At 50.9% G+C, this 26265-nt stretch overlaps 2 protein-coding genes across 13 annotated transcripts in view; one reads left to right on the top strand and one right to left on the bottom strand.

Annotated features, from left to right (window-relative positions):
* Positions 1-16341, top strand: part of SH3BP4 (SH3 domain binding protein 4) — a 38447-nt gene extending 22106 nt beyond the window's left edge. For 4 of the 6 annotated variants that reach the window (XM_056349574.1, XM_056349570.1, XM_056349572.1 and 1 more), the window contains 4 exons: positions 818-1044; positions 3448-5810; positions 13289-13477; positions 13719-16341. In XM_056349574.1, coding sequence (XP_056205549.1) covers positions 927-1044; positions 3448-5810; positions 13289-13477; positions 13719-13943 — 2895 coding nt within the window. In that variant the 5' untranslated portion in view covers positions 818-926 and the 3' untranslated portion in view covers positions 13944-16341. Of the gene's footprint in view, positions 1-817; positions 1045-1975; positions 2131-3447; positions 5811-13288; positions 13478-13718 lie in introns of those variants that run through there. The other 2 variants (XR_008823556.1, XM_056349575.1) reach the window with 2 other exon arrangements.
* A 7859-nt stretch (positions 16342-24200) lies between these two features.
* The window catches only part of LOC130153872 (UDP-glucuronosyltransferase 1A1-like), a 32599-nt gene continuing 30534 nt past the window's right edge, over positions 24201-26265 (bottom strand). For all 7 annotated transcript variants that reach the window (XM_056349262.1, XM_056349259.1, XM_056349264.1 and 4 more), the window contains one exon: positions 24201-25229. In XM_056349262.1, coding sequence (XP_056205237.1) covers positions 24932-25229 — 298 coding nt within the window. In that variant the 3' untranslated portion in view covers positions 24201-24931. The remainder of the gene's footprint in view (positions 25230-26265) is intronic.

Below are 26265 nucleotides of genomic sequence, written 5' to 3'. Positions count from 1 at the left end.
GACCCCAGAGGTCGTCTTACCAGCGCTTGCATCAGCCACGACGTTGGTAGTCGAAGTGCCGGCGTGTTCTGCAGGCAGCAGGAAACGGGTTAATTTTCCTCTCGGCTCCGGCGTGCTGATGCAGCTGCTCTTTCACAGGGTTCCTGGAAGTGTTTTTGCAAGCGTTTCTGGAGAAAAAGGAGAAACAAAACCCTTTATTTTTATTTTTCAAGTGATGTTTCTCTGCCTGATCCATGCCCAGTTGGCCAGGCGAGGGGAGGGATGCAAGGAGCAAGCAGGGAGAGTCCCCATCCCGGAGATGCCAGTGCTGCGGTGGGAGGGAGCGATGACCTGGCTGAAAGTGCAAAAAGCCTGGTCCCACGGGCCCTCCGTGCTCGCTAACCACTGCCCTGGGCTCCCACAGCATCCGAGTGCTTGATGGCTTTATAAATATGTATGGCAGCAATGTGCAAATGCCCTGAAAGCTCCTATGAAATGGGGAGAAGGAGCAATTTATGAGCCTGGGGGAAGTGTATCCCCAAAATAACTCTTCAAGGCAAGAGGGCTGCTTTGTCCGGGGCTGTGGCCAGCGGTAGCATCGTGCACGACCAGGCTGTCCTCGCTGCCCAAAGCCCTTGGTGATTTGTAGGCAGTGCTGTGCTTACTGGGAGCACCCAGGTTATCTTCCATGATGCTTTGAGGAGAACATGAGGATGTTCTCCTGCATCAGTGCCGTGGGGTCAGCGTGCGCCTGGGGGTAGCACTGTTGGCGCGTGGGTGGCACGGTGGGGCCTGGAGCCTTGGCTAACGTGCTGGGGTGTTTGTTTCTCTCCCCCAGGCTGGTTCCACCCACAAGGTGACACTGGGGTCCCCGTCGGTGGCTTTGCTCACGGAGAGGTCATGGCCGCCTAGTGCCCCCCAGGACCGGTGGGGTCGCTGGGCCGGAGATGGCGGCGCAGAGGATCCGGGCCGCCAACTCGGGCGGCCTGCCGCGGTGCAAGTCGGAGGGGACGCTCATCGACCTCGGCGAGGGCTTTGCCGAAACCAGCCTCTGCGACGTCAAAGGTGCGGAGGGACGGGTGGGGACCCCCGCGGGATGGGGTGGGGACGATGCCCCCTCCTCAGTTAGGGTGCATCCTCTCACCTTGGGGTCCAGGAGGGGCATTGGTTAATAATTAGCAGACAGCAGCTGATGGGGAAGAGCAGCAAGTGTTGATGAGTGCATCCACGGGTGCAAGGATGGGTGTGGACCTGCCACCAGTAAATCCAGCAGCCAAGAGGGGTGACAGGAACAAGGCAGTTGCAAGGGTTTGTTTTCCCCTTCCCTAGAGCTTGCAGGTTGCTTAAATAATCCTTTTTCTTCCTTTTATTGCTTTTTCTTCAGCTGTATTTACTTTACCCAGCTTAAAAGCCGTGTTCGGGTGAGAGGGGAATTACTGTTTCCCCCAAGAAATATCTCCAGGTGGAAGATAGCGTGCACTGAGGGCCTTTAAAAATAAACATGCACAAAAGCAATTGCTTTTGCAGGCGTAGCAAGAAGAGTCCCGAACATCAAACGCTCTTGCTGCAAATGAGATTGTTTTAAATGGGAAAATGGGAATTACTCATATACTCCAAGGGGTTTGCTGCTTTCAGCACATCCTTGTTAACCCTGCTGCCGTGCCAACTGGGTGCACAGCTGGGGGGGGACACGGGGACAGCCACTTGTCCGTCTGTCTGAAGGGATGGGGAGACCAAAACCACCATGGCCTGCAGACAGCTCCAGCTGCAGCACTGAGTTAATGGTGGCTTCCTACCAGGGTGGCAAAATACTTTTCAGTACAGAGTTTACATATAGTTTTACGCTGAATAAATATCCTCACGACTTTGCCTACCTGCTGGCGGAGGAAGTGAGTTCATGATGAGTTGTCTAGGAAGTGTACAAACTCTTCTTAATATTTGATCCCTAGAGTGTATAAAAAGACTCTGCTTTTCTGTATCTTCCCTTGCCTTGTAGGTTCTCTGCCCAAGAAGTGCTGCCAGCCTGCAGCTAGTGACCGCAGGGATGCGCAGTCTCATCTGCCATCCCTTTGTCTCCAGGAATTCAGGGGCTTCCTGTGTTCCCTACATCCCTTTTTTCCCTCCAAAGAGCTCCTGAGCCTGTTGAAGCAGGTGCTGTCCCAGTTCTCTTGCAGCTCCGTATTGGGGGAAATCTAGCTCTCCTTCTTTTCTTGGGTCTGTCTAGCGAGATAACACACGTTTGAATGTTGCTGCAACATCATCTGCAGCTTGTTTCTAGTACTTTTTGCAGAAATAGGTTCTGAAAGAGAGAGCAAATCCAATAAATACGGTGTCAGTATGAGCATCTGTAGGCTTGACCCAGCTGTTTTGCTTGTAATTGGGATCCCCTGGCAAAACGACTTCCAGCTGGCACCACTGAAAGGAGATAGAAGCACAGCATCACCCTCCTGCAGGGTTGTCGTGGTCCTTTCTGAGGGTTACGGCTAGATGACCTTCTTTAGAAACTGAGTTAATTTTTGTTGAGGAGCTTTGAAATATAGGTGCTATGTAGAAGGAGCGAGATGCTGGATTTTTTGGCTGGTGTGATGTGAAAAAGTAGGAGTATGCCATGCTCTGAGTTTCTGCCACTGAAACATGTTTCACACATGCTGGAGAGGGGTTATGGCAGAGTGAGAGCGCTTTCAGCCTGTGCTGAAAGTTATCTTGGGTTTATATTACCTTGGGTTATCACGTAATCTCTTTGAAGAGGAGGCATTCGCCAGCAGCAGCACAGGTAACTATTTGCATGGAGAGTGCAGTCGCAGTGCTAAAGAGCCGGTGGCCAAAGCCCTTGAGATACCGCTAAGCAAATTGGTAGGATAATGACTCTTCCCATGCAGCAGTCACTGAGACCTCCCCTAATTAGCTTCTGCTATGTAAAATGCGAATGTGTAAGGGGATGGCTGCCATTCTGGCGCGAGCCTGTAGGAGCTTAGATCCCAGCGCGCCGGGTGGAAAGGAGAGCTGGTAAGAAGCGACTCCCGCTCCCTCGGCACTCCCTCCAGCACATCCTCTTGTGCATCGTTCACCAGGGAGTGTAGGGAGGCTGTGGGGTGCTGGGACAGGAGCAGCTGTCCGGGGCCCTACGCTGAGGGGGGGGGGGCTTGCTGCTAAGGCACTGGATGGCATCGGGAGGTAACAAGTTGCCACTGCTTCTGTCTCGGTTCCCCAGCCGTGTCGATGCCCATCCCTTTAGATCATGAACCCTTTGGGCAAGAGGAACGTGAATGTATCGGAGGTGGTGGAGGGGAAAGTTTTGTTCAAAGATTTTAGGGGAGTGGGGGGGAAACACCTGCAGGTGTGAGTTTTACAACTACCTTACTTCACCACTTAAAGTAGCACGGATCACTTGGCCTGAAATAAACAAATGCCAGTAAGTTCTGAGTCTTGTGGGTATCTTACAGTGCTGTTTTCTTCTTGACTTTGCAGTGCCTTCTCCTAGTGCCTTGCTGGTTGACAATCCCACGTCCTTTGGAAATGCAAAGGAAGTAATAGCAATCAAAGATTACTGTCCAACTAATTTCACCACTTTGAAGTTCTCCAAGGGGGACCACCTGTACGTCTTAGACACGTCGGGAGGGGAGTGGTGGTACGCTCACAACACCACGGAAATGGGTTACATCCCTTCCTCCTACGTCCAGCCTGTAAACTACCGCAACTCTTCCTTAACGGACAGCGGGATGATAGACAATCTGCTGGAGAGCCCCGACGAGGGAGTCAAGGAGTTAGACCTGCTTGGAGAATGGACTGACGTGAAAAGAAACTCTGTGAAAACCTACCATAACAACCCGTTCTTGAACGGAGTCCAGACGAACCCTTTTCTGAATGGGAATTTGCAAACAGTGCCCGGCTCGGACAAAGAGTCCAACTCCAATGTCACTGTCGACTTGCTGCTCTTTGACACGGGGGCTCCTACTTCAGCTGTGTCCAGTTCAGCTGCTAATAGCAGCCTGGGTAACATTTTTGATGAGTTTCCATCCACGAACAGGCTGGATCTGGAACAGCCTGTGAAAAGGGACAATCCCTTCTTCAGAAGTAAGCGCTCCTACAGTTTGTCTGAACTGTCTGTTCTTCAAGCCAAGTCGGATGCTCCGGCATCGTCGGGTTTCTTCAGCGGTTTGAAGTCTCCCACCCCTGAGCAGTTCCAGAGTCGGGAAGATTTTAGGACAGCGTGGCTGAACCACAGGAAGCTGGCTCGGTCCTGCCATGATTTGGATTTGCTTGGTCAAAATCCTGGCTGGGGTCAGACGCAACCGGTAGAGACCAACATTGTCTGCAAGCTGGATAGCTCTGGTGGAGCTGTTCAGCTTCCAGACACCAACATCAGCATCCACGTGCCAGAGGGCCACGTGTGCCCTGGGGAAACGCAGCAGATCTCCATGAAAGCGATGCTGGATCCGCCGTTGGAGCTGAACAGTGACAAGTGCAGCACCATCAGCCCGGTCCTGCAGATCAAACTCAGCAATATGGAGGTGAAAACCTTCATCATTCTGGAAATGAAAGTGTCGGCAGAGGTCAAGAATGACATCATGAGCAAGAGTTTGGTAGGACTGCAGTGCCTGCGGAGCGACATGAAAGAGGGGCCGTACACACCGATGCAGCTGAGCTATTCGTATGGGGACACAATCCAGGTGCAGCTGGAGAACCTGGAGCCTTGCATGTATATCGCAGCCGTAGCCCAGGGGCAGAACATCCTCTACCCTTACACCGTTTGGGATTACATCAGCAAGAAGATCACAGTTGGCGTCTACGGCCCGAAACACATTCACCCTTCCTTTAAAACTGTCGTGGCCATGTTCGGGCATGAATGTGCACCCAAGACCCTCCTGGTGAACGAGGTCACAAGGCAGTCCCACAGCCCGGCTCCTGTTGCCCTCCAGCTCTGGGGTAAGCACCAGTTTGCTCTGTCCCGGCCTCAAGACCTCAAGCTCTGCATGTTCTCCAACATGACCAACTACGAGGTGAAAGCTAGTGAGCAAGCCAAAATTGTGCGGGGCTTCCAGATGAAGCTGGGCAAGGTCAGCCGCCTTATCTTCCCCATTGCGTCCCATGACCCCAACGAGCTCTCAGACTTCACGCTAAGGATTCAGGTCAAGGATGACAAGGATGCCATTTTGACCCAATTCTGCGTCCAGACGCCGCAGCCACCTCCAAAAAGTGCCATCAAACCGACGGGGCAGAGGCGGTTCCTCAAGAAGAACGAGGTCGGAAAGATCATCCTTTCACCTCTGGCTGCCACTGCCAAGTATCCGGTTTTTCAGGACCGGCCAGTGTTGAACTTGAAGTATGGCAAGCTGCTGAAGACGGTGGTGAGGCAGAGCAAGAACCACTATTTGCTGGAGTACAAGAAAGGAGATGTGATAGCCCTCCTCAGTGAGGAGAAGATCAGGTTAAAAGGACAGCTGTGGACCAAGGAGTGGTATATTGGCTACTACCAGGGAAAAATAGGCCTTGTGCACACCAAAAACGTGCTGGTGGTCGGGAAGATCAAGCCCAGCTACTTCTCTGGGCCAGATCTCACCACCAGCCTGTTGCTGGAGCAGATCCTGAGGCCCTGCAAGTTCCTGACCTACATCTACGCCTCCGTGAGGACACTGCTCATGGAGAACCTCAGCAGCTGGCGGTCCTTCGCCGATGCGCTGGGGTACTTGAACTTGCCGCTCACGTTTTTCTGCCGAGCAGAGTTGGACAGCGAGCCAGAGCGAGTGGCCTCTGTCTTGGAGAAGCTGAAGGAGGACTGCAACAACACCGAGAACAAGGAGAGAAAATCCTTCCAGAAGGAGCTGATGACGGTCAGTCTGAGGTCTGATGAGGGGGTCTTAATTTCCTGCGGTGCAGAGTGACTAGGGTGAATGGCAGGTGGTGGTTTCCTAATTCAGCCTGTAGAAAATGAAGTCCATCTTTAAGGTCTTCTTCAGGCTGCTTGGCACAGCAAGGTAGAAGTTCAGCCCAGTGGCTGTATGCGTTGGTGGGCTCCTGGTTTAATGGGATCATGTCCATAAATGCAGGATACAGTGGGTGAAGAACCATAGGTGCACGTTGTGTCAGAGTAGTCAGCAGGGTTGCTTTGGAAGCTAGGTAGCTCATTTGAAGCCCCTCAAGATCAGGGTGACTTTGGTCTGGTGTTTTCATAGCGCTCTACTGGTCCCTGCTGCTGGGTATTTGTGGTTCAGCCTTTGATGATGCAAGTTTTGAGGAGCTGCGAGAGAGCTGCCGGTCTCCTCAACCGTAGTATCAAAGTGTGCATTGATGGGAAACTGGAAAAAGGGCAAAAACCACCAAAGCTTTTCCTATTATGGGGTGGGGTAGGCGAATCGCCTCTCAGGTCACGTTCTTTTGCGTCGCTAGGTGCGTCAAAGCATGCTGGAGAGGGGTTCTACAGCTGCTGTGAAGAATGATGCTTACACCTTCGCCTTCATGAAAACAACCTCAGATTCCTAAGTAATAATGTCAGGTTGCATCTGCCCCATCTCTCTTTGAGTGGCAGCTGAGCTGCGATGCTTCACGTCCAACTGTGGATCGTGTCTGCAGATCGAAATGCACGGCTGGCTTCTGTCCTGAAAGGCATTTGGGGAAGCGGTGCCTGCAAGTGTTTCTAGGATGCTGTTAGGCAGTCTTTTACGAGAAATCATCTTTATGATCATTTCTAGCATTTCATAGGAAGTGAGCCAAAGAAAATACAGGACGAAATGTCTGGAAGAGATTTGCAGCTCTCACCTCTTAACAGGCTCTCCTGCAGAAGCAGGATAACTGAGTTAAAGGCAAATCATGCGGTTTGAAATGCCAACTGAATTAAGGAATAGCGACAGCTTTGCCTGGTGATGATGGGCGCAGGCAGCAGCATGCAAAATGAAATTACAAGTAGGCAGCTGGGTAAAGAGGAGTGGAGCCGAATGAAGCATTTCGTCTCCCAAACTCCCTTTAATAAGAAGGGGGAAAACTGAGGATAGAATATGAGGTGCAGGGTGTTACAAAAAGTACAGAACCCTTCGTTACTCATGGAAATATTGTCCAGGGACTTCCCAGTGTCTGGGTACTACTCTGTGGCCCGTGGGACAGTGTTTTAGCTTTGACTTTGAGGTTAGGTCATGCCACCAAAACTGCTTCTGTTGATGGGTTCTTCTGGCCATCCAGGATGGTTGTGTCTCTTCTTCCTGGGGCCATCCAGGAAGGGAGGATAACTGTCATGGTAGCCAAGGCTGGTGCCTGACCCTGTGGTTCCCCCAGGGGCGAGTTTGCTCCTTTAATCATTAGCTTCGGTGACAATGGGATGAAATCGGTGGTCTCCTTGCTGGATGCTTCCAAGGGCTTTGTGCTATTTACCTTACTGCTTTGCAAACCTGTAAGTGTTTCTTTTATCTATGCCCTTTGTCTCCAGGGGTCCCAGACAGTCTGTAGGTCATGGAAAATCTATGCCAGACCTCAGTGGGGAGGCGAAGGGAAAGATAAGGCGCTTTGGATACTCAGGGAGCAGCTAACTCAAGGGAAAGACCATAAACTGCAGGAAAACATCCTGCTCCCCAAGGGATGCCTGGAGTGCAGAGCCCCAGAGCAGGCTTCATCTTCCTTGTTTGAATAGAGGCCAGTCCCAAACGTTGCCTCTATTTACTGTTCTTTGTGAGCCTGAGCCTGTCGATAAAGGAAGAGCTCCCTACTGGGTGGAAGATGATGCTTCTTCTAAACTCCTTGCTGCTGTCAAATCCTCTTTAGCTTGTGGAGAAATGAGATTTTTTTAAAAAATATAATTAAAAAAACAGCAACAGATGTTTCAGGGGATGAGAGTGGAGCACTAATTTATTTTGTTGTCTGATTTTCTGATTTTATTTGTAACAAATGGACTTGCTTTCTGGTGTCTTCTGGCAAGAAGAACCGGTTGGGTTAAGCTCTGATCTGGCCATTTGATCTGAACGTCAGTTGTTTCCTCTCAAAGGGACTGTGAAGGGAGAAGGAGTAAGCAGGCTTGTCTGACTTCAGTGTTGACTACACAAAATTGCAGTGACGGAGCCGTGCACCAGCAGCCAAGCATGGAAAAGCCTGGTCATGATGGCTAGTTAATAAGTAATCTGCGTTTAATTACTATTTTTCTAATCTAGCACTAGCAGTGGTGTGTGAGGGTAACTGGGGAATGTTGCTCAGAAGTTAAGTCATCACATCAGAAGGAGAAACCAACCTCTCCCCTGCCTCCTCTCTGCCCATGGAAAGCAGGCAGCACGCAGGCGGTCTTGCTAAAAAAGCCTGGGCACAGATGCAGAAGCGCTTGTTGCAGCTGGGCCACCGGTACCTGGCCATGCAGTGACTGCACTGCCTGGTCCCTGGCAGCTGGGCTTAGACCTGTCATGAGATGGAGCATTTCTCTCCTTCCCTGGATTTTCGATAGGGTGTTTTTATAGAGCCTCGCATTTATCAGCCTTTCCAGCAGACACTGCTGTTGGGAAAAACATGGGTCTTCTGGGAGTGCCACTGGGCACGTCAGGAGAGAGCTGCGGAAACTATGAGCTTTTTCTTCTCCAGGTTGCTTCTAAAGATCATACAGAAGATGATGTTGGGATTTTTTTTCCCCCATTTCTTTCTATCATTTGTTCTGACTGAAGGTATCTGCCTGCTGCCTTTCTTCTACTAAAAGATACTGCTTCTCCCTGGTGTGTGCAGACCCCACAGAGCTGCTGGTGGGCTTAAGCAGTCCTTAATGTCCTGCAGAGCAGGGTGTCCGTTGTTTGGGCTTGCGCTGGCGCACCTGGAGCATGCCAGCCCAAGGTTTGAGCCCTTTTTGCTCCTCCATCCCAAAGCAACCTGTTGGCTAATGGTAGTCCCTGTGCTGAATTTGAGCCCAGAAGGAAAGCCCGATTCCTGCCCTTCTGCTGCCTTCATGGGAGCAAATCCACGCCACAGCTACAGATCCTGGACGTTGTTCCCCTAAGGAACCACGCTGCGCCATGCTGAAGTTGGTGGGGGTGTTTTCTGTAGGGCATGGTTTGTCCTTGTGTAGCCAGGTTGCTTGCAGCGCAGGAGGACGAGGAGTTGCTTGCAGGCTTCCGTGCCTGTAGGTCTTTCCATGCACAACACTTGTAAGCATTGCCCTGCACCCCTGTCAGTTAACAGAAAGCTGCAGAAATGCCACCAGTGCCTTTCAGCTGTCAGGCTCCTTGCTCTGGGGACAGTGTAAGACAACTCGCTTTTCCTGCCAGCCCCAGAAAATACATCTTTAATGCCTTCCCATCCCCATTGCAGCAGTTGCACGTTACTTGTTCCCATGCAATTTTGCTCTTGGAAGAAACCAAAAAAGCTGCCTGTGGTTGCATCGACGGTACCTTCTGCAGTCCACATCTGGGCGTGTGGCTGGTGGCACTTGGCGTCATTTCAGAAGTGGTGCTTTAGGCACACTGAGAGCCAGCTGGGCACCGTGTTCAGGGGGACTGCCCCAAAGAGCAGGGCCTGTGCCTGACTGTTAAGTTAGAAAAAAAAAAAAATGATTAAGATCATGTGTAGCACAGTATTTTAAGTGTGTGTGACTGGTGCTGACAGCCAAAAGAAGTGAGTGGAAGAGATGTTTAATGCCTAAAGCAAGTGTTATTTTGCTTGTGCAGAGCCAACTTGCTGAGGCTACAAACCTGCATCCCAAGGAGGGCGATGGAGACAGGAGCCTGTGCGTGAGCATCCTCTCGCCCTGTGGGTCTCACTGGCTCCTTGGGGACACAGGGCCCTTCTTCCCGTGTTTGAGGAGGTCCTGGGCAGGAGCTGTGGCACAGTGCCACCCCAGGCACATTGCCTGGCGCCCTGCCTGCCACGCGCAGGTCGCATCCCTGCCCTGGCACACATCCCTGCAGAGGTCAGTGGGACAGTAAAAATTACTGCTTACAGTAACCTCACCTCCGCTTTCCTCACTGACGTTTCAGGGGTGACTAATGTGTCATAAGACTTGGACCCCCTGGGGTGATTTCCAATTTAAATGCTATTTCAAATAAAACACCCACATTAATTTAAAAAATCCATTTCCATAATGGCTTCCTGGGGGTCTTGCACACCCTTGGTGGGCACATGTGAACTTGGTGATGCTTTCTGCTCCTGGGGCAAGAGAAAGGTTTTTACCCCTTTAGTTTGGCCTAAGATGAGGAAGAAGTAAAACATCCCCCCAGCTCAGGCCATCTCCTCTGGAGCATGTAGGGGTCAGGGCTGGACAGTGTGGTGCTGTGTATTTGTGCATGGGAGAGCAAGCAGGGCTGGAGGCTCACGGAACTGGGAGTGGACCATGCAGATTGCAGTGATGGGCACAGGCAGGGGTGGCTGTGCATCTGCAGGCGGTCTTCAGGTTTGCCTCTTCCTTCTAGCTTGGCTTGCTTTCTTCCAGGTGCTGGTTTCCATCATTAGGGGATGGGAAATGGGATTCTGCACTTCAGAGCCAGGATGCAAATTCAGCCTCTCCTGGATGCCTTTTAAGTAGAGGTGCTTCTGCGTGGCTTTGAACTGGGATTTGAATATCAAACCACCTTCTTTGCTCGCTTGTCTGGTGGAGCCGGCTGGGAGCTGCTCCAAGGTTAATAAACGCTTTGGAGGGGGCTGGCAAGGTGCAGCTCAGGTCACGCCTCGGCGGGGAGCATGGCTGGGTACCGAGGGGTGGAGACGTGGTGAGGGTACCCAGCTCTCTGGGGAGGCTTGTCCAGGGCGAGGGAGAAGGATGGAAAGAAATTGTAGCGTAATCCCAAAAGCTTCTGCTGGAGGATTAAGTCTGTTGTGAGCCCTGCTAATCCCGGCCAGGCAGCCAGGCCTTCCAGGAGAGCCCTGCGTCTGCCTGCATTTCATGTATTTCTGTGACAGGGGGAGCGAGTTGTGCCCAGGCCAAAAAAAGTGTCACTGTCGCCACGAATACTCCCCCTTTAGCCACCACCTTAGTGGCTGTGCGTCCTTCTTGCCCCCCATCCCCATGTGCCTTTGGTGCTGTCGCCGTATCACATCACCTCCGCCTGCTCTCTTGCATTTTCCCCAGCCCGTAATTTGTGTGTTAAGCCTCCCCACCTCAAACCACCAGGTGCGGAGCACAGGAAGTAGGTGGTTCCGTGGCCATCAGTAGGTTTCAGAGTTAACGTGCTGCGCTGCAGGAAGCAATCCATCTTTTCCAAAGCTGTTGCTTTGAGTGATTATACAGCTCTCGATTACGTGGCCTCCCAGTTGCTGTACTTGATACCATTTTCTTGTTTACTTCAAGCAGCAGAAGGAACAGGAGAATCTGTCTCCTGCAGCTCTATCCTACTTTTAACCCCTGCGGCGCACTTTGCTCCCGGTGGCCGCCTCCACTGCCTCTGACCTGCTCAGCCTCCGGCAAGAGATGAGCGTGGCTCATTTAGCCTGCTTTGCCTAAACACCAGATCGATTCAGGGTTTGCACGCAGGTGATGGAGACAGCTGGAAAGGCAGGTTTAAGGATGCTAAATCTGCCCTTCCTTAGGACCATCCGCATCCTCCTCATGCAGAGTAGAGGGTGATGAACGTGTGGGCTGGGTGCTGAGGCAGCGTTGCTGGAGAGGTGGTGGTTATGGCACAGGTGTGAGGTCTAAATGCTTCTTAATGCCCTTTATTTTTTTTTAAAAAGGCACTTTTGAATGTGTGGCTCACTTAACAAGAGGGTTTATTACTTCTCTTGCTCATACAGGAAACCAGGGTAAGCACTTTGGAGGAGCAAACAAACCCTGGGCTGCAGCTGTAATTAGAATCAAGCCCAGCTCTAAGCTGGAAACAGATAAGGGAGAAATCAACAAGCATTTGCTTTGCAAATTGCTGGAGTGGTTTCAGATGTTCCCCTCTTCCCCCAGCTGTCCCTGTGAAGCTGCCTATGGGATGATTTAACCCTTCATCAGCCCCAGAGCCAAACCAGCTGGGGTTTGCCCAGACCCTGTGCCAGGAGAGGATGTCAGGACCCAGGGTGGCAGAAAGCAGGTGGATTCAGGCCATGTGGGAACCACCACATCCACGGTTTCTGTAATAACTGGTGTTGTGAAGGTGTGGGTGATGTTCCTGGTGGGGACGTGTGTGCCAGTGCAGTTTCTGGTGTTCAGCATCCCTCAGGGGGCTGTCCCCTGCATCCCTGAGCTGTGGTTTGCCTTTATTGAAGTGAGTCCTCGTTGAAACACGGACTTCTTGGTGTTCACCCATCCTGGAGCCACCATCCTGGTGCCACAGCTCTGGATCGGGCCCTAGGAAGACAAGAGGGTACTCGGCAAACTATCACCCAAGGCATAGTCTGGGGACTGTTTGCTTGATTTTCGTGTTTTAGAAAGGGGATGCCCATTTTGTAATACAAAAGACCTTTCTGTAGCCACCTGAGGTTCAAGGTGGGATTTGTCCAGGGACCGGGGTTGCCGCTGGGGCTGTTGCAAGGGCTCTGGCAGAGGATGGGGGTGCCCTGGTGAGTGGGATGTTGATTCTGTCAGTCAGATTCCTGTCCTCTGATAATTGCCACTTAAACCCTTCCTTTCCTGGGCCGAATTGTGGGGTTTCCCCTATTGCAACTTGCTTTCCACTCCAAGCAGGTGTTGATGTGATTTGGTACCTAAAGACAGGTGCTGACTCCGCTCTGACATTTTTTTCCTGGTTAAGTTATTGCTACCTAGAAAACTCTGACTGCTGCAGTTCCTCTTCCCCGGTTCCTCAAAACCACTTGCAGGAAATCTCAGCGTTTAGGTCAGTCAATGACGCAGAAGGAGGAGGCTTCTGACCTGGCCTGGGAAGGCAGAGGGTGGTGAGAAGAGCAAGAACATCCCAAGCTGAGCGATGGTCCTGTAGTACTGTCGACTGGCCCTTCGCCTGGGTCTCACCCTCCTCCCAAGGTTGATGTCCCGGTCCTATCCCATAACGTTCTGGCTGGCCTGTACCCACCTGTCTGTGCTGAAGGATGCTGCTCCTCCAGGCTGGGGGACGCAAGGTGCACAGACTGTGCTGGATTAGTCACCTTGATTAAAGGCATCTGTTCTTTTCAGGCCCTGGGATGCTTTAAACTGCTTATGGTGACACCTGAACATCTTGAGGGGTTGCCTGGAAAATAAGGCTGCATTGGCCAGCCCAGGCTGCAAGCCTCCTGGAACAGGGGTAGGGTGCTTTGGTCAATTAATGGGATTACTCTTCCCTTGAGCCTAGTGGCCTAATTTCACCAGCTGTCGCTAGAAAGGGGGTGGGGGGATTTTTGGGGTGGCTTCTCAAGGGACTTCTCTGCACGGTCCTCTGGGTCACCTGCCATTGACGGCCTGCCTTGACTCTCTTTGGGTTTCACCACTGTCCTTCAGGCCCTGCTGAAGATGGACTGCCAGGGGTTGGTTGTCCGGCTCATCCAGGACTTTGTGCTGCTGACCACAGCCGTGGAGGTGGCCCAGCGCTGGAGGGAGCTCGCCGAGAAGCTCGCCAAAGTCTCTAAGCAGCAGATGGATGCCTACGAGGCCCCGCACCGGGATAAGACGGGAACGGTGGACAGCGAGGTGAGAGCGGATGGATCTCCATGGGTCCCCTAGGGTTGCAGATACCTCCAGAGCATGTTCTTCTGGAGCACCTTTGGGGGATAAAAGGGGTTTGGGAATGCTGGGGAAGTTTGGGGGTGGTTTTTCCCAGGAGTGTGCTGCTTCTGGGATTGGGGGTGTGTTGGGAATGGCATCGCTCGCTCACCAGCTGTCCAGCCTGGCTCAGCTCTGATCTCCTCTCCCCTCTGCCCCATCGCCACAGGCCATGTGGAAGCCAGCGTACGACTTCCTTCTCACCTGGAGCAGCCAGATGGGCGACAGCTACCGTGATGTGATCCAGGAGCTGCACACTGGGCTGGACAAGATGAAGAACCCCATCACCAAACGCTGGAAGCATCTCACCGGCACCCTGATACTTGTCAACTCCTTGGACATGCTGCGGGCAGCTGCCTTCAGCCCGCAAGACCACGAGGATTTTGCCATCTAGCTCCTGCACCGACGTTTTTGTCCACATCTCATTTGCTGGGTTTTTTTCTGTGCTTTCCCCCCCCCCCCCCCCCTTTTTTTAAGCAGTTGACTTGAAAAAGAAGCGGAGGTTGCTGTCCCCAGGTTTGAAGAGGCCAAAGTTTGCAAGTTCACTGGGACTGGAAATAAGCAGGAGAAATCCCTTCTTGGTGGGAAGGCATCCAGAGGGGGATGGCTTTTCATATGGCATCGATACCAGTTAAACTATTTCTTACTAAAAAACTTTAAAGGGGGCAAGGAGGTGGGGAGGGATCACAAAAGAGATCACATTTTTTTAGGCATTTACAAATGAAAGTCTAATTTTTGTAATGAGCAGTAAAGGTTGTAACCACTTCGGGGGGGAAGCTGTGGCTGTTTTTTACATTGTAGAAACTGCTTTTAAATTATCGTTTTTGAGACAAACGTGAGTCATGTAAATACGTATTTTAAAAGGAAGCACAGTAAATGCCCTCCCCCACCCACAGTCAGGCTTTGGCAGACTACCAGGCATGACTGTAAAGCATTGTTTGAAGTCGGGATGTCCTCAGCCTAATAAGCATCTTACACCAAAAAGGAGGTGTGTTGTTTTGTTGTTTTTTTTTTTTTCTATTTGTGGGCCCTGTGAGCCATTTGGTTGCTTTTTGTTTTGTTTTCATGTCTGTACAGACATGCGTTTTCTCATTTGCAGACAGGGAGATGCTCATTGCCTGTGTTCAGACGCACGGGTGCCATTTTTAACCAGGAGAAGTGGTCGCTGCCCCTTGTACTTCATCCCGCCCGGGTGCTGCAGGACATCTCTGGAAGAAGCTGGAGGTTTGGGGTTCAGCAGAGACCTTGAGAGATGGACCTGGAGGATGGTGAGAGTGGCTCACCCTACCATGGCAGCAAAGTCTCCAGATGCTCCTGCTCTGGGGAAGAAGCCAGAAAAGGGGGGAGGGAATTGTTGCCACCCATATATCCCTTTACACACACACAAAAAAAGAAGGAAAAGAGAAAATGTTTCTCCTAATTTGAAGCCCAAGCTCACTCAAGATGTTCCAGATGTGCTACACGATTTAACGCTCATTGCCGTTGATTTCAGAGGGCTTTGAGTGGGGCTCTTGAAGGTTCCTAAAGTCCAGTTTAACTTCTAAGTAGTCTTTGCTATAAACCTGGTGCCAACGAGCTAAATATTTGTGGCACCAAGTGCCCATATTTTGTCCCTGTTCATTTTATAGCCCACTCTTTTGAATGACCTCCCCTCCTCCTCCTTCTCCCCGGCTTTCAAATATTTTACGTGGGAGGGAAATAATTTTGCACAGAAAGGTTATTTTAAGTCCAAAGGTCCTTGTAATGAAATGCTGCTACCACAGAAAGGTTAGTTGTTAAAGGATGATTATATTTCAGGTTAATAAAAAAAAAAAAAAGCAACCAAAAAAACAAAACAAAGAATGGGAAAGCATGTGGTGGATCGTGCCAGCCCAGCAGCCTTGGGAGGGAATGGTCTCCTATCCTCTTCCCAAAATCATGTCCCCAGAAACGATTACTCTCGACGGACCCCACAAGAAGTCAATAGCACCTTAAATTTCTCCTCAGGGGCTTTAAGGAGTTTCCTATGCAACTTAACGTAGCACAGAGAGAGGGTCCGTCAGCACCCGAGCCCGCTTACGCATCCCCTTTCTCTTTCTCTAAGGCACCCTAAGAGCACATGTTTCCGTGCATGAGCAAAAAATCTCCACTGCGGTAAGGAATAACTCCTGCAGGAGCGTGCGTGCAAGCAGAGGGATGGCTTTCTCCTGGGGTTTTACCCAAACCTTGGCTTTTGCTGCTCTCTTGGCAAGGTCCGGAGCTCTGCAGAACGGCGGTGCTGGGCACCCCCAAGGGTGTCAGCAGGAGGCAAGGGCAGGAATTTGTGTTTCAGGGATATCCCTGAATAATTTCAGCATTGTTTTATTTTTTTTTAAAACCCCCCCCCCCCTTGGTTTTTCTATCTACCTCAGGTACTCCGTATACCCAGCTTAACATTTCAGCAGCAGCCTGAAACATGCCGTGCTCAGCTCGTCAGCGTGTGCCCTCCCCGGGACCTGCAGGAGCGCAGCTGACATGTTTCGGGGCCCTTGGGGTGACTGCTGCATTGATTTATCCCTGTCCTTGATCTGAAATCCAGTCCTTTCTCACATGCTGGGACTGGGTGTATGTCCTTCAGATGCCTTCTGCCCGCTAAACATCAAGCCCTTCTCCAAAACCTGTTTTTGGGCTTTGCATTACCACCCTTTGTGCAGTAACTGGTTATTGTACTTAACATTTAATGTTCCTTTTTTTTTTTTTTCTTTTTTAAAGAAAAATTTTTTGGAAAAAAAAAATACTATGATTAAAGTTGTTACTATTCCAGTGCTCCCGAACATCATCTCCTGTTGTCTCTTCATCTCAAAGCAGCTTGGATGCGTGGGAGTAATTTATTGGGTTTTCCACTATGCCGACAGTGTGTTTCTCGCAGCATGTTTCCAAACCTAGAGCCAGCCATGCTCCGGGGCTGATCTCAATCCAATCCTCCTTCCCCACGCCTTTCCATCCTGCCCTCTCCGAGGGAAAGTCTCTGGAAACAGTCTGGCCTCCCAAGCTGCTGCTTATGTTCAAGCACTAGGTAAGGAACTTTCTGAGGTGGGAAAAGATTTGGTTGCGGGATGTGTTTTGGTACGGAGGTGTTTTTCTTAATGGAGAAAACATCCTTGTATTTAGCCAAAGCAGTTGGGATGCTCCTGATAGGAGTGGAGTTCAGATGTGAAGCCATGGAAGCAAAATGTTCAGGTATCTGTCAGTGGCTTCAGTTTGCCGAGGGTGAAGAAGTGACATGGTGGTTTGATTTCATCCTTGGCAAATGCATCTTGTGGTCCAGCATGGCGAGGCACATCTGTGCCGCTGAGCCAGCACCACCACCTCTCACAGGTCGTCAGGAGGATGTGTGGCACACAAGGATGTGCTTGGACCTTGGCATCCCTTGCTCCATCCATGCCTGGGTGGGTGTGATGCATCCTCTCCTGAAAGGCCTGGTCCTTTCTTGCAAGGAGGTGAGGTTGCAGGAGGATGCACGCTAGTGGCTAATGAGCGCCTGGAGCTGTGTACCAGTGCCTGCTGATAACAGGCCATCTGGCTCATGGAAAGAGGCTGGAAATTTCCTGCTCACCACAACGTGACTTGATTTCCAGAGCAAAACCAAGGTCTAGCCTAGGAGAAGTTGAAGAGAACAGGGGGAAAAAGTAAAGTAACCTTTTTGTGGAACTCGTGAGCTAAGGAAGGTACTGAATGACCCTTTGCAGTGTTGAAGGGAGTGAGTAAACAAGTTCTTCCCAGACCTTTCCAGGGATGATGCACCAGCAACCAGCTGTTGGCTCTCCTTTTGTCTCCTGATCTCAGCTGTCCCTTGTTTCCTAAGCAGATACTTTCCTGAAATTGGTCTAACTTATGAGTGTGTTGGCCTCCAAAGCAGGGTGATGGGCATACTGCTGGCGTGTTTCTCCCTGCCAGGCTCACTCAGCCCTTGCTGCACCATCCCCCACTTGGTTCAGTACCCAGAACCATGGCCATCACAGGATTTGGGCTGCAGTTCAGAGTTTGGACACTGCCCAGGCTCTTGGGGCTTCAGTCAAGTCATGACCCTGGTTGAGGCTCCCTGGAGAGAGCAGGGTGGGCCCTACTGCAGCCCAAAGGCTTGGCCGTGGCTGTTGGAGAGCTGCTGTGTCATGGCCAGCATTTGGGCTTTAAAATTGTGCATTTGGGGCAAAGTTGTAATTGGGAGGATGATGCCGCAGAGCCGCTCTTTTACTCACTGCTCAGCCCTCTGTTCCTTATTGGTGCTCTCCTAGAACAGCTCATTGCTTACTTTGTGCAGATACACGTGCTTTGAGATGTGTGTGAACTGAGAAGCAAAACGGGAATAAGGATCCCACATGTCTACACATGTAGACCTGCGGGTCCAATAGCGATGCCATGGCTTGCTTCCTTAAAACCTGCGGGTGGCTGTAGATCCCATTTCTGCCTGCCTTTCTTCTCCCTCATTTCCGATTGCTAGCAAGTTTCCACCAGGAGGAAGGTCTTTAACTCGGTTGTCTGTCCTTGTTTCTTTTCCTCTGTGAAATTGGTCAGTGCTGGTAACCCGTGACTGGGGTGTGGTTGATATTGGGAGCTTCACAACGCAGCGTGGCACAAAACCCCATCCTCCAGCATGGGTATGCCTGGTGAGAAAGCAAAAAGGGAGCATGTGTGAGATGATTCCCGGTGAGAGTCTGCTGTGGTGTTTTCTGAATTACTTCTGAATTCTTTGCATAAAGGGCTGGTTTCTGCTGGGGTTATCAGTCCCTGCCTGACTTGCCCCAGCGCCACCAGGATGGGTGCAGATGATGCCCGCCATGGATGCCCTGGTGTGCACCTCCTTGCTCCTACCTGGTCTGGGCAAGAGGGGCACCAGCTGTTTGATTCAGGCAGTTCCCGTTAGCTGCTTCTCTGCTGACTGACTCCTAATATTTCAACTTCAAGGAAAAGTTTTGGCTTTTTTTCCTTAGGTCAATCAAGGGAACAAACAGCTTCAGCACAGGTCACCTTGCAAATGCATTCGCACCATTTTCTCCTCTACTTCAGCCACCACAATTGAATGCTCATCCTGCATCAGCTCAGCTTGGCACTAAATGGCTGAAGAAGATAAGTCAGAATGGGAGGGAAAGAAAAGTCACCTCTAGGTTATCAGTGTCTGTACAGAAAAGCTGCTGTATCTATGATTTTTGCTTTGTTCTTGCCAGCTCTTGGTGTCTGGATGCCCAGCACAGTTTGCAATGAGAAGTAGAATCTATGATTAAAGACCCTGGAGGTCTCAGGGCATCTGTTTTCATCCCTGGAAACCCCTGCTGAAAATCAATTGCTCTGTTTCCTTCCCAGCTCTTAACTAAATGCTCATTGTGGATTATCTGCCCTCAGGACGCCCCTGTTTTGCAATATGAAGAGCTGGTGTCGAGTGCTTGGAGGAGAGGAGTTGGTTAAAGGGTTGCTCCTAGGTCTTCCTCTTGTTGGCACGTTTCTTTTGCCACCAAAACCCCATCCTTCCCAGGGCTGTCCCCTGCATCTGCCCTCCTCTGATGGCCGTATTGCCCATGCCAGCTGGAGGCACGATGGTTTGCTTTGTGAAAACCATGGTAGAAAGTACCTTCAGTGAGAATGACGTTGCATCGCTTGGACCTCTGCCCTGGGTGCTGGGCTTCACCAGGATCCCAGGCACATCTGGCTCAGCAGTCTCGTTCTAGGTTTGGGTTTTCTTGTCTGCTGGACCCTTACAACCTTTTCACCTGAATAACCCAAACCAAATTAATTAGGCCTGGTTACTCATAAGACATGGTCTTGGATGCCTGTGCATTAACAGCGATGGTGATCGTCCCCGGAAATGCAACTCCCATCGCGTGTCCACAGCGTGACTCACTCAAGCCTTCTGTTGAAAGCCCTTTTGTTTCGCTAACAGGCGTTGCCCAAAGCATCCCGTGGGGCTCACCTCTTCACAACTCGGCAGGCTTAATGCCTTAGTGAAATTCGGGGACTTCCAAGCAACAAATGACACATTTGGCCTTTTTTTGTTATGGGGGGGGGGGGGAAAGCAGCATACAAAGGCTGTGTGCAGAGGAGCCTTGCCGAAAGACGGGCAAGCTTTGCTCTTTGAGCCATCAGTTCTGCGAGGGGTGACTGCTTGATTTGGGGTGGAATGGCCCAGGTGTCCTACATGAAAAGGAAGGAGCCTCTGGCTGGGGAGATGAACGTGTTATTTTAGTTACTGTTTAACAGACTGGCTCAACACCAGGAATGCCGTTGGTTGTGGTTTCCCCTTCCTTCCCCTGCCCATCGCTGAATCCATCCCAAGCCTCCCTCGTGGTATGCTGAAATCATCTCGGACCCACCCCTCCAAGGAGTTCAGACCAACCATTCGTGGCCAGAACTCAAAGGACAGCCCCACTGTCTCTTCAGCAGCCTCCAGAAGATAACAAACCTTGGGTTCCTGCCCTGCTTTGATTACCCCCCACCGACCGTTAATTAAAGCTTCCAGCAGACACTTTGCAAGGTCTTGTCCAGCACAAAGCGAGTCACTGGGATGCATTTTGGTCCCTTGCTGGGAGAGATGAGCTTGAGAGGGGTGCTTGGTAACAGATGCAGCTTGCTTGGATCTGCCCCAGTGAAGGGGGGGGACCGTGTCGTGTCCCCCCGAGGTAATCCAGGCTGGTAGCATTTCAGGGAAGAAATCTGCTCCATTTGTTCAGGCTGGCTTTTGAAGATAGGTCACGCGGTTAGATAAGCCAGCCAGTATCTGGCTGGGGGGGATTTAGGATTTGCTGATGCCTGAACAGCCTGTGCTGATGACTTGCTTTTATCATCCTAAGCAATCAGATCTGGTGCACGAAACCTTTCACCCATCCTTAATAGAAAGGGAATTGATGCTGGGAGCACTTGCTAGTACCTGTCAAAGCAGGATCATGCAAGAGCAGCTTTGAGCATGAGCTGTGGCACAGGGCAGGAGTTCACTCTGGGAAAGGTGAGCTCAGAGGCAGCATCGCCTCTCCCAGAAATACCAGCATCCTCAGACAGTGAGGATATGTTTGTGGATGGAGATTTCATCTGCTCTTTCCTCTGTAAGCCTGATTCAGGCCCGGCAGCCTGCGGCACCACCAGCAGCAGGGTCATGGACCAAACTATGCAATGAGCCCAGCTGCCACATGGGCTTAACCGGGCTCACTGAGCTTAAATCCCAAAGCCGGAGCAGTTTGCTTCCTCACTGGGTTCAGCAGGGCACATGCCTCCCCGAGGAGAGGCTGTCCCGCATTTTGTACCTGGTTCGCTTTGGCTGTTGCTTTTCCCCAGGTTTCGTCACGCTTACCTATAAATAACTCCTAAAAACACCTCTATAGGTGATAATTAATAGGAGAGCTGCATGGCTGCTCCAGCTAAAAGTACATGGCTTGCCAGTGTTGGCTCCCTGGCATCCTCCAGGCAGTGCTGGGGACTGAAGACGGCCAACGTGGCATGTCATGGGATGGGATATCTCCAGTGCCAAACACTAGGCTCACCTGCTGGGATGCTGCAGGGATAGCTCCAGAGAATGATGCAGAGGCCAAGGTATGTGGCGGGGCAGCCTTGCCAGCTTCCCGTGGGGTTCGCGTGGTGCTGCCCCCCCGGCATTATCCCTGCACTGCTCCCCCGGCTCTCGGGGAGGAGGGCAGGGCTCTGGACCATCACAGTCATCACACCTGCAATCCTGCAGCAACCTAGGTTGTGGGTGCGTGTGGTTTTGGGGTGGCTTTTTTTTTTTTTTTTTTTTTTTTTTAATGGGGCTGGTGCTGCTCCTGGCAGGTTGGCATCCCTCGTCTGTGGTCCTCAGGGATGTGGGCATGCACACCATGTTTGCTCACCTAAAGCTTTCACTGCTTTTCCACAGTAGGAAACAAGGCTAAAAGGGGGGTTGGGTGCTCCCGTGAAACCCCCCAAACTGGAGTTATGACTGGCTGCCGGCAGCAGTATTTACTTTTTACAAAGCCATCCAAAAGGTTATAAAAATCCAGTTAAGTAATTTTAGGTCTGAGTGTGAGCATCCAAGTGAGAGTGCACAGGGCAAGGCAGCACCAGGGACCCATCTGTGGGCATCTGGCCCTGGGAGCCCTGTGCAGAGGAGGAGGAGGAGCAGGGAGTGCTCCTTTGCAGGTCGCTGCTGTTCCTTGCTCTGCCCTTGACTAACAAGCATGTTTAACTTCTCGGTGTGTCTTGCAAAGGGGCAAGTCCGCCTCCAAGTGCTGTGTCCCTATGGGCCAAGGGCCTTCTTGGACTCACACACCGCGGAGGTGGAGGAGCCTGAGAGCCATCCGGAGCTCCCATGGCAATGGAAAAACCTCGTTGTTGCCCTTAGGGACCAGAGGGCTGGGGTGAGGCTGCAGAAACCCTGTGGCTGCAGAAATATGTCAGCAATTCCTGTCATTTCCCTCGGTCCAGCTGCTGGGAAGCAGGGAGAGATGCTGGCTGCATTCTCCCACCGGAGCCAGGGCTTCTGTGTCCCCCAGGATGTCCCCATCCGGAAGCCAAAGAGGTTCTTGCCCGTGTCTTGCAGCCAGGGAGTCCAAGGGTCACCAGGAGAGCCTGGAGCAGCACTGTCTCACATTGCCTTTTTTTTCCCTAGCCTTACTTTTGCAAGCCTGGATGTTAAAATCCAGGCGAAAATAAAACAAACACTAAAAAAGTCCCCGTGTGGGAGCAGAAAGCAACAGCTCTCCTCTCCTTCCACAGCTCCCAAGGGGCGCTACGTGAGCGCTGGGTGATGCTGAGAGGTTGCCGCAGGCGGGAGGTGTTTGTACCTCCTTTCTCCAAGGGTAGAGAAGGGATTTTGGCTGCTGTCTCCTGGCAGTTGTTTAAAAACAGAGGTTGGAAGGGTTTGTTGAAAAAGCTCAGACTGCAGTGCTTGGAACCCTGGAGTGACGTGGAGCCTGTGCGGCTCAGGGAGAGGAGTGGTGCTGGCCCTGCCTCAGTTTCCCCTTTTGGGAAGTGACCTTATTTCAGCTCTGTTGCTTAAAAAAATGTGTTGTGGCTGATGACTTTTGTTCTCCCAGGAAAGGAAGCAGGGCTGTGGGGCTCTGCCCTGCTGAAGAGGCATCATGGCTCATGGCACCCAATTAAGGGGCAATAGGAGGAGATGGTGTCTCCAGTTTAACTCTTCCCTGAGAAGGTCTGGGAGGGCCGTGTCGTGGTGATGCCGCAGCCCTTCTGCCTCCCTCCTCTGCACCAAAGCTGCTTGTCCCATGCACTTTGGCTCCTTATTCGCTCTGAAACTCGCCTCTGTGCAGCAGGGTCCGTGTTCCTGGAGCACAGGCAGACAGACGCATCGCTATCGATTTCCACCGACACACCTGGGCTGGCCTGGGGAAAGGAAGATGGCCTTTTGCCTCGCTCCCTCCTGTGAGTGATATCGTAGTGTCCTCTGCTGGGCACGGCTGAAACTGGACACAACATGGCAGTTGTCCAGCCCTGGCACTGCACATCCCCCAAGGCCCCTCTCTCCTCATTTCTCTGCTGAGCCAGGGGAAAATAGCTGGACAAACTAGCTGAGGCTAAGGAGAGTGAGGGGAAAAGGAGAGGAAGGGGATACCTGGTCTCTGCTGCTATTTTGTTTTGGCTGTGTTAAAGATCTTTCCGAAATGAAATGAAAGCCATGGGATGGACATTTTGATTCTTCCTCCTTTTCTCTCAGCTCCTCTTCTTTCGTTTCTTTGAATCTTTCAACTTCAGTCAAAAAAAACCCAACCACCCAAACAGCTGCAATCAGGATATTTTAAACTCTGTTCACCTGACCTGAAGCCAAGGGGTTTTTCTCTTGTCCCTGCAGTGAAAGTCACTGGATTGATCCAGAGCCTGTTTGCAGCAGAGTACTCGGAGAGCTTCACTGTAAGGACATTTTAAAGTCTATTTTACATCAGAGAGCTGCTGGAAGCCAGCCCCATGCTCAGAGAGGACTGAAACCACCATGGTTGGTAGTGTGGCGGCTGCTGAGAGGTCTCTCTGGATCTCATTTGTAGAAGCACTGTGTACCTTTGCACAGATGCGCTGGTGTCACCTGGCTCCAGCCAGGACCACAGGGACAGCCAGAGCTGTCACTTCAGAAACATGTGGAGCTGCAAAAGTTGCATTTTGAAAGCAGGTCAGCTTTCACGCACTGTAGGGACTTTCTGCATGTCCCAAAGAAGCGTTTCATTCTATTCACTGCGGGCAGGAAGAGAGGGGAAGAAAAGATGGAGGGCGGAAAACAACAGTTCTCGGTCCTGGACAGGTTGCAGGTAGCATGGATGCCCACGAGAATTGGGCAGTGCAGTGGGGACAGGCTGAGGAGAAAAGGGACTGAACTTACCACTGATTTTTCAAACCGCAATAGAAAATAACAGCACCAGGTACTTAGCAGAACACCTGTGCTGCCATGGGATGTCCCAGCCTGATTTGAACCCTGAATATTAACGTGTTTGTGGGCTTTTCTGACTTTTCCTGTATGTAGCAGTGAGAACTGTGGCAGCCTCAGGATGTAACCTCTCAGCAAGGATCACATCACCAAACAGACAGTAATGCTGAGAACTGGCTTTTGTGCATCAAGGTGGCTTTCACACTGCGGAGCATTGAATCTTTCCCTTCTCCAGCTCTCTCTCCATGATTGAGCAAGCATCCAGCCCCATACCTCTCAAGTCGGAAAACACAAGAGCCACTATTGTTAGTATTGGGCGTTTATTTATAGGGCTGGTGTTTGGGTCCTTACCTGAACATCACTTACAAAGAGCACATCAGTTGGGTTTTATAAACAACGATTATGAAGATCTCATCGCCTAACAGGTAATCTCCAGGTACAGTGCTCTGCCTGATGGAGAACTTCGGTGAAACACCCATGGCTTTCAACAACTTCCTTGCCAAAACCTTAATTTTGTTCAGGGTATTATAAACACACAAAATCCATTTAAGATATGTATCTAGCTAGGCTTATGTGACACATTGTCAGAGTATAACGTTTGCCTCTTCTATAACAACAGCTATACAGAGATTTCAAAGTGCTTGATAAACCTGACGGTATTACACTTCAGTAAATGGTTCTTCTAAAGCCCTTGAAGCAAAGTCTTATGAAATCCTATAAATCCCATTGCATAGAGAGGTAAGGAAAAAAAGTCACCATGAGCCTGCTGTACATCAAGATGTGGAAGCCAGGAGCCTCAGACTTCGACCTAATACCTTCCCAAGTGACTGAAGCAGTCCTATACAAAGTAATTTTAATAACCGATTCTTAATTAAAGGCAAAAATTATATCAGTGAAACAACCCCTCCCATGGTGCTAGTTTAAAGGAACATTATTTCTTGACTGAAAGTCAGAAATAATTTTCTTGAGATTTGTGATGTTCTCTGATCCTTCTGGTCTGAGCAGACCTTATCTCCTACCACTAGTTTCATCTGCTAGTGAGACTTTGATTTGGTTGGCTTTCTTGTTCTTCCCTTCTTAAAGCAGCACCTGCGGCAGCAGAACAGGCAGCACTTCACAGAAATGAAGAGGGAGAGGAGCACCACGGCGAGGAGGAAGGCGATGACGTCCAGAGAGTGGTACTGGATCCAGTTCAGGTCGTGAGCAGCGGGTCGCAGGTGTGGAGCCCCTTTGTGTCTCATTACAAACTCCACCCAGTGCACAGCCAGGTCCAGGGGGTGGATGGGTCTGTCAAGGTGAAGGTCTGAGAGACGCTTGATGTTCTCTTTGTACCTGTCAAGTAAAGATGTGGGATGTTTTCAATGACTTGTGCTTCCAAGTCCTCAGAAAAAAAGAGATGCAGTGTTAATTGTCTGGTTGGCCCACTGGGGCTTCTCTGGCGGTGTTTCCCCACCTCCACCACCCCATGACAAGGATAATGGCAAAGTTATGGGCCGAGAAATGTGCTGTTTTCGATGACAAAAAAAAAAAAAAGAAGGAAAGATAATAGAAAAGAAGAAAAAGAAAAAGCTCAGTTTGAGCTGTCATCAACATCTCCAAGGTGAAGGTATCTGGCTGAAACATGAGACTGGATGTAGAAAAGCCATACAGCTTTTCAAAGATCAAGATGCATTATTATTATTGTTATTGCTATAAGAAAAGTGGTTAGAGAGCAATGGCGATAAGGTGCCATTTCTCAAAAACATGATGGGGAAGAGGATGCCAAGGGCTGAGAAGCCCTAATGACAACAGAGAATGGGAGCGGGGAAGAGGAGGGTATGTTTTAAAGCTCCCCTTTGTGATACCTCAGAACACCTGGGGCATGCTGGCTGCAATACTGTGACGTGTAGGATGGTTCCCTGTACCACCTCAGTATACCCTTGCATGTTCCTCCTGCTCTGTGCTGGAATTGTCCAGCCTTGCTGAGCCAGGCAGCAGCTGACTGTGCTCATACAGCTCCTTATGAGCACTGGGGGGGGGGGGGGGGGAAATGGCTGAGAAAAACTAGTCTGTAAAATAAATGAGTGATAATAGCTATGTTTAGTAAACGCTGCCATCTGGAAAGCAATGATTCCTGATGCAGTACAGCCTCTGGACTACACCAAGACTCTGCCACTTGCTGGCTTCCTCCTGCTGCTCTGCAGACAGCATCTCCAGACAAGCCTCATGCAAAGAAAACCAGCCAGGCAGCTGAGCCTTTCAACCTTTTCGGGCTCCCCACTGACTCACGTCACCACTGATTTGGGAAACAAAAGCACTTTGCCACATCTCCCTTCACCAATTGCATTCTCTGCCAAGCTGTGTCAAAGCCCTCTGCATCACTGCCTGG

Source organism: Falco biarmicus, chromosome 8, assembly GCF_023638135.1.
Source record: "Falco biarmicus isolate bFalBia1 chromosome 8, bFalBia1.pri, whole genome shotgun sequence".
NCBI lineage: Eukaryota > Metazoa > Chordata > Aves > Falconiformes > Falconidae > Falco > Falco biarmicus.
This window is presented reverse-complemented; position numbering and strand designations above follow the sequence as displayed.